We start from the raw sequence: 14,158 nt of genomic DNA, 5'->3' as shown, positions 1-14,158 counted from the left end.
GACTTTCTGTGAATATATGCAAGCCAGAGAGAAAGAGAGCTCTCATTCATGTCAAGAAACTAAAGTAAGTTATTTCACAAAGTAATTACATTTTCCTATGACTCTATAGTAACTACTTTATATTAAATGTAATATACTTTATACTGTGGCTAAAATGTTTGAAAAAGCATGTACAATGGATAAAAGATTGCAACATTCAAATGCATTTCAACCATATTATCTCATTATTCTGACGAACTTCATCTCCAAGGTTTTCTACATCATGGCTAGAAAGACTGGTTAAATTATTGATGTAAAATTTGAGAGAATCACTCAGGAAATAAACCTCAGAGGGTAGAAGGAGGAGAAGTAGACAAGAAAAGGGGCACAGAAGTATTGTTAAATGAAACTTCAGCAAAAGCTTAAGTTCCAAGAATATTTCTTTTACTTTCAATCGACTGACCTTAAAGCTCCTGGCCTATAATTCTCTGAAAAACTGCCCAATGAGAATGAATGACAACAGCAGTGAAGCCGCCACTCTAGAATGTCACTGTTTATACCAAAAGGACAAAGCTTTCAGATGCACTGAGAGGGCCTTTGGAGTTACATAAGCTCCAAGGCGAGTGTGACGAGGCTCTCGCAGTGAAGTCCCCTGTGCCTGCATGCTTGCATGACGCAAAAGGGAGAGCAACAAAAGCAGGAGAGGTCAGAGGTCCTCTGGTAAGTCTGGGCTTGCGCTACAACTAGGGCTGGGTATCGTCACTGATTTCTAGAATCGATTCGATTCGATTCAATTCGATTTGAATCTGGGAAATTTTGCCTCAGACAGTCAGAAATATTATAATTCAGATCAGTACATTTACATATTTTTGTATCTATAAAAAGGAAGCTGACACTTGTAAGTCTTTATCAAAGGTGTGAGCATCACAGCAGATGCCTTTGTGTCAAAGCAGCTGAAGATAAAACACAGAAAAACATGAAGGTGATTTTCCTGGCCTGGGATTTTATAAAAAATATTCTGCAGTACATCAAAAACGAAAGAAAACCATTAATCAACATATGAACATTACCTCTGAAGTTACAGCGGTTTTATTAGAGACACGGCGTTTTGCATTTTGCACAATTTTAAAAAGTTTAAATTTGTTCAGAATCCTATTGAACAGCAGAAATTAGGTTTTCTTTTCGGAAGTAAGTAAAAGGAAAAAAAAACGGCTGACAGCGCTGTAAATAACGGTAGACTTGTGCATAACAAGCAAGCAAATAATGCAGAAAACTGATTTTGGGGATAGACGGGAAACTGTTCTTGAAGTACAGAGAGAGAGCAAGCTGTGCATGAAGTGTGATTTTATCGTGTTGGAAGCAAAACAGCAAAAGTAAGAGGGAGTCCATGACTATGTTTATGTGAAGTTTAGTTTGGATCTTCTTTTGCTGCTGGTTCGGTCAATATTGTTTGGAGAAAGATAAAACTAACAGCTCTAGAATCAGCACAAAAAGGGCGTAAACACAAAGTGCAGACCCGCCTAAACATCGGAATCAGCGAGCTGTCGGCTTTCAGCCCCGACCGTGTCCGTGCCATCGGGTGAGAAAGGCGACATCTCACTGATTCTGATCCGCGGGTCCCGCTGTGTGTTTACGTCTTTGTGCAGAAGCCGTGTACCTGCTCTCATTTACTGTTTTAAATGTTTGGTGGTTGTTGAAATTTTGTGGCGTTTCACCTGAGATTCTGGAATTTTTGGCAAAATACATTTCTATAAAAAAAAAATCGATTCAGGATTTTAATGAATCGATATCATGTTATCCAAGCCAGAATCGATTTTAATGGATGAATCTATTATTAAAACCCACTCCTAGCTACAACCACAGCAAGAATGAAAATTACATGGAGTAGTTAAATAAAGCACAAAGTAAAAAGTTGCATGTACAGCGCAGTGAAAAAGTGTTTGCACAATCTTGATTTCTAAAAGATATTTGTAATATTTACGTTCATGATCATCAAGAAAATTTTAATATTAGACAAAGTTAACGAGAGTAAACGTGAAACCCAGTTTTTAATTAATTATTTCATTTTTTAAGGTGGAAAAAAAGCTTTCCAAACCTACCTTGGCTTATGTGAAAAAGTAAAATGTCCCCCTTGTTAAATCATGAATTAAGTGTGATTCACCACAGTTTTCAGAAAGCTGAGTTCAATTACACAGGCCAAAGCCGGGCCTCATTAATTCCTGGCCTGTTGAATCAAGAAATCGCTTAAATGGAAAGTATCTGACAAACTGAAGTAAGCTAAAAGATGTCAAAAAGCAATACATCACACCTTGATCTACAGAAACAGTTCAGAAACAGTGTCACTGATATCTATCAGGCTGGAAACGATTAGAAAGTAAACTAGTGAGCTACGGTGAGAGCCATTATCCACAAATGGAGAAAACTTGGAACAGTGGTGAATCTTCCCAGGAGTGGCCGGCCTACCAGAATTACTTCAAGAGCGCATTAATGGATCATCCAGGAGGTCAAAAAACAATCCAGAATATCATCTATAGAACTGCAGGTGTCAGTCAGAGAGTAACAACAATATGAAATAGACTGGGCAAAAAAATTCTATCCATGGGAGAGTTCCAAGGAGAAAACCACTGCTGACCAAAGGCTCATCCCACATGTGTCTAAAAACATCTTGATGATCCCAGAGACGGACAAGACACAAGTGGAACTTGTTACAGTTGGTGAAAAACTAACACAACATTTTATAAAAAGAACATCATACCAACAGTCAAACATGGTGGTGCTGGTGTGATAGTCCAGGGCTGCTTTGCTGCTTCAGGACTTGGAAAACTTGCCATAATTGATGGAACCATGAATTCTGATCTCTACCAGAAAATCCTAAAAGACAATGTCTGGCCATCAGTATATACCCTGATGCTTAAGAGCACTTGGATTAAGCAGCACAGCAATGATCCAAAACACACAAGCAGGCCCATCTCTGGCTCAAAAAACAAACAAACACAAAATGACGATTCTGGAGCGGCTTAATCAAAGTCCAGACTTAAATCTGATTGAAATGCTTTGACATGACCTTAAACACGCCGTTCATGCTGGAAAACGCTCCTAATTAAAACAATTCTGCAAAAAAGAATGGGCCAAAAATCCTCCACAGCAACGTGAAAGACTCATTACCACTAACACAAATACTTGACTGCGGTTCTTCCTGCCAAGGATGGCACAACCAATTATTAGGTTTAGAGCATAATTATATTTTCACATCAAGCCAGGTAGGTTTGGATATCTTTTATCCCTTAATAAATGAAATCATCATTTAAAAACTGCATTCTGTATTAACTTGGGATATGTTGAAGCTGTGGTAGTGTTCATACTTGATACGGGTAAAGCAAACCACCCTGTAACAGAAGGCGTGTATGTGTTTTGAGGCTGGCAGTCAGAGTTTGTGTGCCTCCAACCTGGTGAACTCCATCGCTGGCAGTGTAGATGGAGCGTAGCTGCTTGAGGTGGTTTCTGGTGCTGCTCAAACCTCGGAGGGTCTTGAACATCTTCTCCACTGCAGAATGAACTCGCTCTGCGGTCAGCTCCTCAGGATTTGTACAACCTAATAAAAAACAAGCACACAGTCTCATTAACAGAACATTAAAAACCACAGATTCATCTAAAAGTAGACACATTACATTTTGCTTCAAAACTTTGCCAGAGAGGAAAGCTAAATAGGCAAAAACAACCCATTTGATTCTGCAAAAACAATTGGCCATAAGATGTGGCATGTTCATTTTTGTGGGTAATTTTCTCAGCTGGGTGTGTACTGAAACCAATTATCAAGGTAAACGCAAGGGAGCGAGAGGACAAGAGCTCCTTTATTCCAGCGGAAAGCACTGCAGCCTAATCAAAATCTAATGTTCCCTTCTTTCTAAAGAAGTGCCTAGGGAAGCAAAGACTTGCTGTGAAATAAACCCGAAATGACAGCGTTTAAGAAGAAAGAGAAATGGCAGTGAGAAAAGGAGAGTGGGGCTTAAAAATATCAAAGACAAGTAAACCGAGTGAGAAGATAGTGGAGAAGGCTAAACGATGGCGCCTAAGACATCCGTTTAGAGCGCTTCTGGCATAGTGGGTTGAGTGGCACCTGCAGTTCCACAGCGCACAGCTCGGGGATTTGCCTGCCTTTAATTAACAAGGAGGTCAGCTGTGTTACAGAACACAGACCTGAAAACTGAATCAGCACTACAGACTCTGAGAGGCTCGTAACAAAAAGAACAATGATGACTCCACCATTTGTACAAGTAGTTTACACATAAAAGTGCTTTTCACGCAGCGGCTTGACTCCAACATTAAGCTACGGTTTCCTTACAGTCAGGAACTGGCTCATGTTTTGCTTGGACATGTTGGTCCACTCAGTGATAAAAATGCACAACCTATATCATTTAAACCTGACGTACATTTTAACCGGAATTACAACAAGATCTTATTGCACATATTAAAGCACGTATTAATGCCGTGAACATCACTTCAGAGAAAGGACAAACTAGTGCTACCACAAATTACACCAAAGTGCAGTAAAGACTAATTGAACTCAACTGAACTGAGTGCAAATAAGATAAACACATTTTAGTAATTTTCATTTTGTTTATCTCAGTTCTGTTCTGTTTTGTTATTATCTACTATATAACCAATAAATGCCAAATCATTGTGTTTATATACTCATAATATGTATTTATAAGTTACACTTTGTTTCACAGTGTTAGGAAAGCAAAGTTTAAACTGAGTTTGGTAGGAAAATGTGTATTCCTCAATCCCAGCTGCTTAGCCTTTAAAAATGTTGATTTTAATTATTAAACTGTTGCTGGAAGTCACAAGAAGGTTGCCAGCCAGGTTACAGGCTTGTGTCACTGGGGACATATTCCATGCCTCTCACTTTATTCACAGCTAGGATAGACTCTAGCATCCCTCTACCACTCCTGAATAGGATAAGTAGTTCAGAAACTGGAATGATGAATCGGTGAATCCTAAAAACAACAATAACGCAACAAGACAGTTATTCTGTTGGCTCGGTAACACTTAGCCACAATAAGGGCCAAGTCACAGTTTCTGCATGCAAATGTGCATTTCATAAATATTTTATCTGCTTAAGTATGTTCGGGTTCATGTAGCGCCCCAGGCTACGTCCACACGTACACGGGTATTTTTGAAAATGGAGATTTTCTGTTTTTCGTTTTAAAAAATAATCCCGTCCACACGTAAAGGCAGAAATGAAGGAAAACGCTGCTAGGAACATGCCAAAGCAACAGGTGGCGATATATTCCTAACCGTGTAGAAATGTTGGCCAATCAGAAGTCTAGAAGCCTCGGTGGGAAAAAGTAAACAAAGCTGGGGCATAGAAGCAGAACCGAGTCGTATGTGTGGAAGGACAGTAACTGTGTGTGTATATGTAAGCATTTAAACACTGCAGAGAGTACAATTAACAGTAACAGTATTGTAGAAATTCATTTCACCGAAACAATAACGTGGCGCACAGTGTGACGTCAAAAAAGGCGCACACCTTTGACGCTGCGTTTTCTGCGTTTTTCTCGTCCACACGTAAATGCAAAAACGGAGTTTTAGAAAATATCCACCCTGGCCGGAGTTTTTAGAAATCTCAGTTTTCAGTGACCGAAAACGCCATTTACATGTGGACGAAAGGTGCAAACGCATAGAAAAATCTGCGTTTTCAAAAATACCCGGGTACGTGTGGACGTAGCCCCAGATTTAATACTGCATGGACTGTCAAATAACAAACAGGCAGCTTCCATTCCTGCAGGTACGAGGTTTTCATCATGGTTTCTAACCCACACTCGTGGTCTATGACAGCATATGCATACTTCTGGCTACATATATTTACCACACTTACATCCTGAAGTATGACAAATGTTTACATGATTTCATAATAACAATGGAAACATTCTGATGTTTAGCAGGTATGACCCATAAGAGCAATGCTGCTGCACAGTAAAAAAAATCCCATCCATCGATCCATTCATCAGTAAAACCGGCTTGTTTTTTAATCCCTCAGTGATAGGATGATTCTTCTGGTGTATATTGTAGTCACCTGGCAAAACGTCAACATTTACACCCTTTTAACTCCATTTTTGGTATCTCCCAACTCCTGCGGGACATAAGAGGGTGTCTGCCGTTTTGGTTCTAGACATGAAGTCTACAATGAAATGAAACAAATGAAAACAGATGTCTGCTACAGACAAAAATATTGTTCCGAGCCATGTGAGTGAATCAAAACAGTTAAGTTGCACAGTGAATACAAAACACTGAGCTGAAATTAGAAGGGTTTATAAAGCTGAGAGATGAGGGAGTTTCAGGCAATTCTTTGTGGACCCTTCACTACAGAGCCTGTCACGTTGTTCTGACACAGGCATTGCCAAATGATACACAGTTATTACAAAGATATTAATCGTGGCTGCTTAACAGAACGGTTTACACCCAACTCTTGTTTAAATAATTTTTCTCTGGCCTAAAGTAGTATTTATTCATCGAGAGTTGTGCAGTTTTAGAGACATGAGCAATAGAAACAGGTGTTTTCGCTTGAACTAACGTAGCATCCGTTTGTTCTTTCACTCGTTATTTCCCGGCACACTTTACAGATATCCACTAATCGTGTTACACGCAGGCAAAAGCGGACAGCTTTAAGGATACACTCACTGAATGAGTGTGTGCATGTGACCGTGCACAGTGCACAGATTGTGGGATACAGCTTTATCAAGAACCACTCATCCAAAAAGACGAGTAAGTGATTTTAGCCATCTTTCACAGGAAATGCAAAAACAATAAAACCAAATAAATAAAAAAAAAACTAAACAAAAAAAATCATGACCAGATATCTTTTGAGCTAGATTGAGTTCTGGGCCATCAGAATGATTAAATCTTTGCAAATGTTAGAAGTTTTTTGGCCTGTTTTCGTTTTTTTTTAATCCACATCCTGTTTTGGGGTTGAATTAGGTTTAAATTGCACATTAATTTGAAAGGATAAACCTTACGGGTAAGAGGTTCAGGAATGTCAATGAATGCCCTCACAAAGATAACCAGAAAAACTCACAGGGAGGCCCAAACAGCAATCACTGTAGGAAACCGAAGAACACAAGAATCCTGGGAATTGAGAGCAATTTTAGCCAAAATACACGAACCACGCGTCCCAACTCGGGTCCGTAACAATAAACCCACCGAGTATGAATTGTTCAGATGAGCAGCTGTCAATATAAAAAATAAAAACAGCTGCATAATATATACATTTGATTTTGTGGACATCACTTTAAAGCAAAAATGATATTGTTGAATGCAGAAGATACTAAAAAACAAGATATCTCTATTTCTCTGAAACACTCACTACTGCTCTCAGCTAAACCCAACATCGGTCTAATTAAGCAGACTCAAAGGGCCATGCATGACTTCTACCACCACAGGGTTACCATTGAATCCTGCAAACTCTCTTAAAGCTCTTACCTAAATATTACACAACAAACCATGAGCTCATGTCTTACACAGACCTACTTCTGGAATGAAAGCAAAGCCAGATGTATACATTGTGTGTTAGGAACATGTGAGTTTTGAAGATAAAATCTAACATTCGCAGAACATGTGGTAAAAATCGCCCTTTATGCACAGCAAGCTAAATTGATGGAGTGTAAGAGCACCTACGCCACCTCAAATCTTATATCTTCAGGAGGATTTTCACAACACTAAAAACAGACCTGCAGAAATAGTTTGCTTTATGGTATTTGGCATGCTACATATGTAGAGCTATACATCACTTTCACCAGTTAGAGTGAACAGCTTGACTTTTTCAGCATGCTAGCTTTGGTTTTTTGATCTCTGTTAGTTCCTTTCCCCGTCCCATATAGATGATATCAAATTAAGCAAAGCGTATCTTTGTTTTGATTTGCTGTCTTCAGGAATATAAAAGTGTCTGGTCCGCTGAATTTGCTCTCCCGCGTTGCCCAGGCTGAGTGGTAAACTCCTACAAAAAACACAGCGGGTCTATTCAATTGAGCTGAGCGTGAAGCCTCAGACAGATGTGGGTCTTATCTTTCCAGACACCCGCAGAGAGGGAAAGCGTCCTAAAAACACCCTACTACAAATGTTAGTCACTGAGCATTTCTACAGTGAGAAGCAAAAGAAGAGGGGGATCGGGCAAACACGCAGTAAATTTTACTGATTTACTGAAAGCAATTAACTAAAATACTGTCTGTGCATAGTGGGTGTGTTAGTGATGGTAGTCCACTCCAATATGAGGGTGAGGTAGAGGGAGACGTGTAAATCTCTTTGAGCGCTTGCGTGTCTGCCATGAGGGAGCTGGTCGACTTGTTGCCAAAGCATACAGTACACGCCCAGAGCTAGGAGTTGGATGCAGGTCCCACCCCGAGCAGCCTGTGCTTTGGATGTTGATCTGCAGACACTGAGCAGGAGCAGGACCAGGTGCTGACCCGGGAACATCCAGTTTGGCGGCGAGACTGAACACCTGCGTCTCACGCGGCACAGTCACACCACCCACCATATCAGCAGCACACGTGTCTCACATGCAAATATGCAAGCTGAATTATCTTTATCCCCCCCCCCCCCCCCCCCCCGTTTCTTTCTCTTTTTTAAAATTAAGTGAACAACATCTGACTGCATTATGGCATTTTGCTTTTGTTGATATATATTTTTAGCTTTTGTGAATATAAGGCATGTGATGGGAAACGAGGATGGAAAATAAATGAGAGCTGTCATATGAACAGCTCTGCCATGTCCATGTATGCATGTATATCCAGAAACAACCCAGCTTAACAGACACCAACTTGTTTAGTAGATAAGAAAATATTATTCAAGTCTGACTCATCGCTACACTACACTGCTTAGAGACAAAGAGATTAGGTAAAGAGTCCAGTAAGAGTCCAGGCAGGAAACAGCTGACTGAGTGTTTCCTTAATTTGATCTAACAGAGCCGGAGGTGAGCAATAAATTACTAAGAGAGGTGCGAACATAACCTGTGACACTCACAAGGTGAAAAGAACCAACCAGAGGAGGACGTTAGATAATGCGTAGAGCTGGAAGATGATGCTGAAGACTTAAGAAACATTAAAATATTCACTGTTGAAGTAAAACTACTATCAGGTTGAAAAGATGGGATTTGATGAGTTCTCATAAAAGTAGGTCAAGCTATTTTTTTGAATGCGTAACACATTGATTCACATAAAAGCTTGAATGATTCAGATGACAAGCTTTTATACCACAGCTGTGTGGGATTGTACATAAAGAAAAGACAGGCCTTCTTTTTACCACTTTATACGACAACCTCAGAGGCTGAAAACCTAAGAAACAGGCTATGTGCCAACGACTGAAGTTTCCTCAGTGGGTAGTTGAGTCCCTTTAGATTCCTGTGTGTCAAAGCCAAACTTTAGTGCACAAAGAAACATGTTTGCAAACTGTTATGAAAAAACCCCCCCACTGTTTTGGTCTCAATAGCTAATCTCTTTGTCATTATAACTGTACAGGAAATTGATTTTATAGGATATCTCAGTAGTTTTATATGTTATTAAAGTTGTCTATTGTTGCATGATGACACAAAGGGCTGTAGCTTGTTTGATGTGTGAATTGGTATTTTCTTTACATGTTTCTGAGCACTAATTATCAGATGAGTAGATTTGTTTTTACAGATTCATCTTGGGCTAACAACGTTAGCAAGAGTTAGCTGATAATTAAACACTCGCCTATCCAAAATAAAGAGGGGGAGTGGTGACGTATGTGTATTATACAGTTAAGATCACACATTTACATGAACTCATCATTGCTGTACAGTACATTGTACATCTTTAATGACTTTAAACAACAAGAATTGGGTGCACAAGTTTGAAATGATCATATAATTTAAAATTTGTGAACCCAATTACAGATTAAAGATGTAAGCTGTACAGTCCTGGAAAAAGAACAAAAAAAAAAGAAATCATTAAAAGTACCATGATAATTCATGTCCACGATAAGTGCATATAAACCTCTGACCACAACTGTATTTAGTAGAGACTGTGATTACATAATCTCATAAAAAGAAAAACAAACTTTTAATCTAATAAAATAAAAAAGAAAAGTTCCCATTACCATTACTGAAACAGGAGGTGTATTTGCTGGGGACTCTTTTCAGCCATGATTTACCCTCTACTGAGTTATTATGGCAACAAGATAGTGTATGCAGGATTGAGTCAAAATACAGGAGAGTGCCAATTCTCATGCTAGCAAAGAAAGATGTCGCCTAGTGCAGGCAGATCGGACATATCAGGCTTTGCTTATACAGGAAATAATTGTTACAAGGATCAGCGCATTAATTACCGGAGCCTTTTTGTGTGTTTTCTCCACATTATGAAAAATTCCAAATGTACAGTTACAACTGCGGTTCAAGAAAAATCTTCTCTCGAGCATATAACAGAGCAGCTGCACCAACAAAGACTGAATGCACTGTGCACATAAACAATCAAGAAAAAAACTCATCAAACAAGAGGAAGTAAAAAATGTGGAAGCATTTGTGTTCATTACCATTGCCACACTATACATCTCACAAGAAATGCACTCTCTGCTAAAGAACACAGGGAACATTAAATTAGAAAAACACAGTCTGTTTCCTCAACAACCCTCAAAACACTGAAACTGCACTGCAACAGCTCACTGTCTATGGCTGACCCCACAATCAAACTAATCACTCTGTACTTATCAGTGGAATGTAGACAACCCGACTACTTATAAATATCACAGCTTATTTTGAAACGTGATCAAAAATTCTATTCTGGTCTGAGAAAAGAATGAGAGTACGTGATTTTGGAGCGAGGGGGAGAAGGATTCATGCTGCCGAGCACAACTTTCTAAAAAGAGTTTATATCAGACGTGGTAATCCCGTGTGGAATGCTGAGGAAGAAAATCTTTCCTGCAGAACGCCGGGATGAAAAAGGAGAGACGGAAGTAGTGGGCTTTGTGAGCTACATGCTTGTCGTGCCTCTTTTACCTTACATGATGATGCTTCCTGAAGCCAAACGACGTAATGGAAAATGAAAAACAAACACTGTATGCGGCTCGGTCAAGGTTAACCTCAGACAGATTTGCAGGTTAAAATTAACCATAACATCTTTGATCACTGAGGAGGATCTTTTGATGTACAGCGATTTGTGTACTTTCATATGCTAACACAATAATAAATATAGGAAAATCATAATGGACTTTTATGCAAATGAACAGCAAATCAAAGTTATGAGGAAGATGAAGATGATGCAAGCATGTGCATGTTCATAAAATCTGATAAAAACAGCAAATTACATACACTGTTAAGAAGAATTTCAAACATTTATAAATTAATTTTCCAAAAGCTATTTCTCTATTTCCCCTGGAGGCCAACCAAAGTCTGGCCACAGCACCACTGACTAAAGACCAACACCAGTGGAAGGACATTAAGGGAGGGTAACTGCAGCGTTTCTCAATGGGAGTTGTTCCCACACAGACAAACTTTTTAAACAATTTCATGTGAATATTTGCAATTTATTGAGTTTAAATTAATTAAAATTTAATAGGCTGATAAACTTTTGTTTTTTTTAACACAAACAAAATGTAAAAAAAATGCCAGCGGCTGCCAGCTCTACCCTTCACTCTACTAGTAGATGCACCAATTTGAAATCCCTAGGCGATCTTCTGAAAAGTTCACCTTTGGCCTTGACCTTGAGATCAGACTGAGAGTCGAACCCGACCACAATTTTTAGTTAATGCACCTATGATATGAATTTGAAAATCCGAAGTTACATCTTTCCCGAGTTACTGCGTTCACAAGATTTTCAGAAAACTTGATCTCTGGTCAAGATCACTGGGCTTCGGAGTCGCCTGAGAAATGGTAGCCCATAAATCAATAGAGGGGTGTTATGGAGGCTTTATCCACCAATTTTTCTTAACAGTTTAGCTTTTTCTTCACTTTACACTTTTAAATACCTGAATGATGTGTGTCGAACTAGTCAAAAGGACCACTATTTATTATAACTTAATGCAAAAATGGCAGATCTAAAAGGACATAAAAAAAACCCAAAATAGGACGTCCACCTTTAATCAGTGATAAACTAATTAAAGCTGAGAGCTGGTTTGCTGTGTCAGCACCCAAGTTGGAAAAAGTTGGGCATATACTTGTGTGAATTCCACTGTGAGAACATAATCCTTCTCAGAGTGGCCCACTTGACAAAAAACACAAGACCTGTTAATCTGAGCTGCTTCACTGACTCTTTAGGACAGAACAATGCTACACACCACACACACACACAACCCTTAGGCCATCAAGCACTCACTTTTAACTCCCACCTCCCTCACTGTTATAAGACCTTGCAAAACACAACTCTTAGTGTGGATCTGAGTTTCTATATTTATTTCCTCTTCTTGTCATGTTCAAAAAGGACACACACCTCCGCTACAAGAGATAGTGCGAGGCAGCTAATGTAATTAATTACACGCTGGGGAAGGTGTGGTCTCCACTCTGCCACTTATGGAGAAAACTATCATGGTTAAGCAGCCCGCAGACAGCATAACTGTGGAGAGCAAAAGGATCTGCCTTAATAACACAGAGCACTTTCATGTCGGCTTGGTGGCTATGTTAGATGACAGGAATGTGGGATGCAGTGGCGTGGCAACCCTCAGATGTTATGCTGTTTGCTAACAGGTGTGATCAAACAGTGAGCACGCAGGACTCACCCTCTGATGGAGAAAACACCCTGTCACCACTAAAGGGAGTTTCTGCCAGTATGCATGAGTATAATAAATGACTAACAAGAATAAGGGTACATGCGTCTAATGCTATCTCTGAGCTGAATGTGAGGACACCATAAATCATAGGGTAATATACCAATCTGCTAATTCAGAGAATGGCAGGCCCTAATTTCCCCATCTAACTTGAGGTCTTTAAAAGCAGATCAGTTGGGTAGGCGCGCAAACACACACGCACACTTTCACTGTGTGAACAAAGCTGCACAAACACTACAGCTTTACCATACTTTGTGAATGGCACATTACGTCTTTTCATATTAAAGTCAGTACTCAAAATCTTTTCCTTTTTTAATTTAAAACTCTTCGATTGTGCCAGACATCAGCTGACTCATGACTGCAGTGTTAAATAAGACGTAAAAACTTCACTGTAAAAAAACAGTGTTGAAACTTCTCTTTGATATTGCTCCTTATGAGTTGTGCTTTAGCGTGCCGTCATGTGCTATTAGCTGAGATGTCAGGCATGCTAAATTTGTCTTTGATCCTTTGTAATTACAGTGCTGTGTGTTTGCAAGTGTGTTTGAATGGCGGAGTGTGTTATAATCACAGCGGTTACAGTGTTTCACGGTTTTGGGGTAGAAATCTTGGAAATCTGGAGGAGAGGTACACAGAAATTACACCAATTCCAGACAAAGTCAAAATTACAACTCTGCACGCAATGCAACCCGAGTCCTCTCTTTCATATAGAGGGACGAGGGGGAGCAGGGGAAAGCAGTGTGTGTTGTATAAAGTGTTATGGTGAAGATGTTGAACAAACTTCCCATATCCACATCAGCTTAACTGTGGCTGTCTGACTGAATGCATATGCAGCATGTTAGCTCTCCTGTCTCATGGATTTCTCAGTAGTTACATAACTGCATCTGAGCGAGACTTAAGCACATGCAAAATATTCTTCTCGGAAAGAATTATTACATGCACACAAGTCTGCTGAGTAGTTGTTGAATATTTCATGAGTTTTGTAATCAGATCGAATATGTATTATGCAGTCATTTTTGTCAAAACTACATTTATCATTGTTCACCGCAATCCAGTCCAAACAGGACAAGTCAAATTTGTTAGATGTTACAGCAGGAAAATGTAAAAGCCCTGAGCTCCACATCTTTATTTTATAAAGTGCAGCAAAATGTAAAGAACAAGTTCTGTAATTAAATCCAAATCAATCGCAATCAGACTGGAGCGATCATACCAGTTTAATTCAATTCAATTTTATTTGTATAGCGCTAAATCACAACAACAGTCGCCTTCAGGCGCTTTATATTGTAAGGTAGACCCTACAATAATCAGTGTTGGGACTAACGCGTTATTAAGTAACGCGTTACAGTAACTACGTTATTATTGTGGTAACGAGCACGGTAACTAGTTATTATGCCAAAATCAGGAACGCGTTAGT

At 39.4% G+C, this 14,158-nt stretch overlaps 1 protein-coding gene and 1 long non-coding RNA gene across 2 annotated transcripts in view; both read right to left on the bottom strand.

The window, feature by feature from the left end:
- The window catches only part of scfd2 (sec1 family domain containing 2), a 114,976-nt gene that overhangs the window by 23,148 nt on the left and 77,670 nt on the right, over positions 1-14,158 (bottom strand). The window contains exon 6 of the mRNA XM_085152533.1: positions 3,426-3,571. Within this exon, the coding sequence (XP_085008659.1) occupies positions 3,426-3,571 (146 nt within the window). The remainder of the gene's footprint in view (positions 1-3,425; positions 3,572-14,158) is intronic.
- The window catches only part of LOC146491002 (uncharacterized), a 28,871-nt gene continuing 25,520 nt past the window's right edge, over positions 10,808-14,158 (bottom strand). The window contains exon 2 of the long non-coding RNA XR_014872537.1: positions 10,808-14,039. This is a non-coding gene — a long non-coding RNA (uncharacterized LOC146491002). The remainder of the gene's footprint in view (positions 14,040-14,158) is intronic.

This window comes from Neolamprologus multifasciatus, chromosome 23 (assembly GCF_963576455.1).
Source record: "Neolamprologus multifasciatus chromosome 23, fNeoMul1.2, whole genome shotgun sequence".
In the NCBI taxonomy this organism is placed as follows: domain Eukaryota; kingdom Metazoa; phylum Chordata; class Actinopteri; order Cichliformes; family Cichlidae; genus Neolamprologus; species Neolamprologus multifasciatus.
The sequence above is the reverse complement of the archived record's forward strand: the minus strand, read 5'-3'. Positions and strand labels throughout refer to the sequence as shown.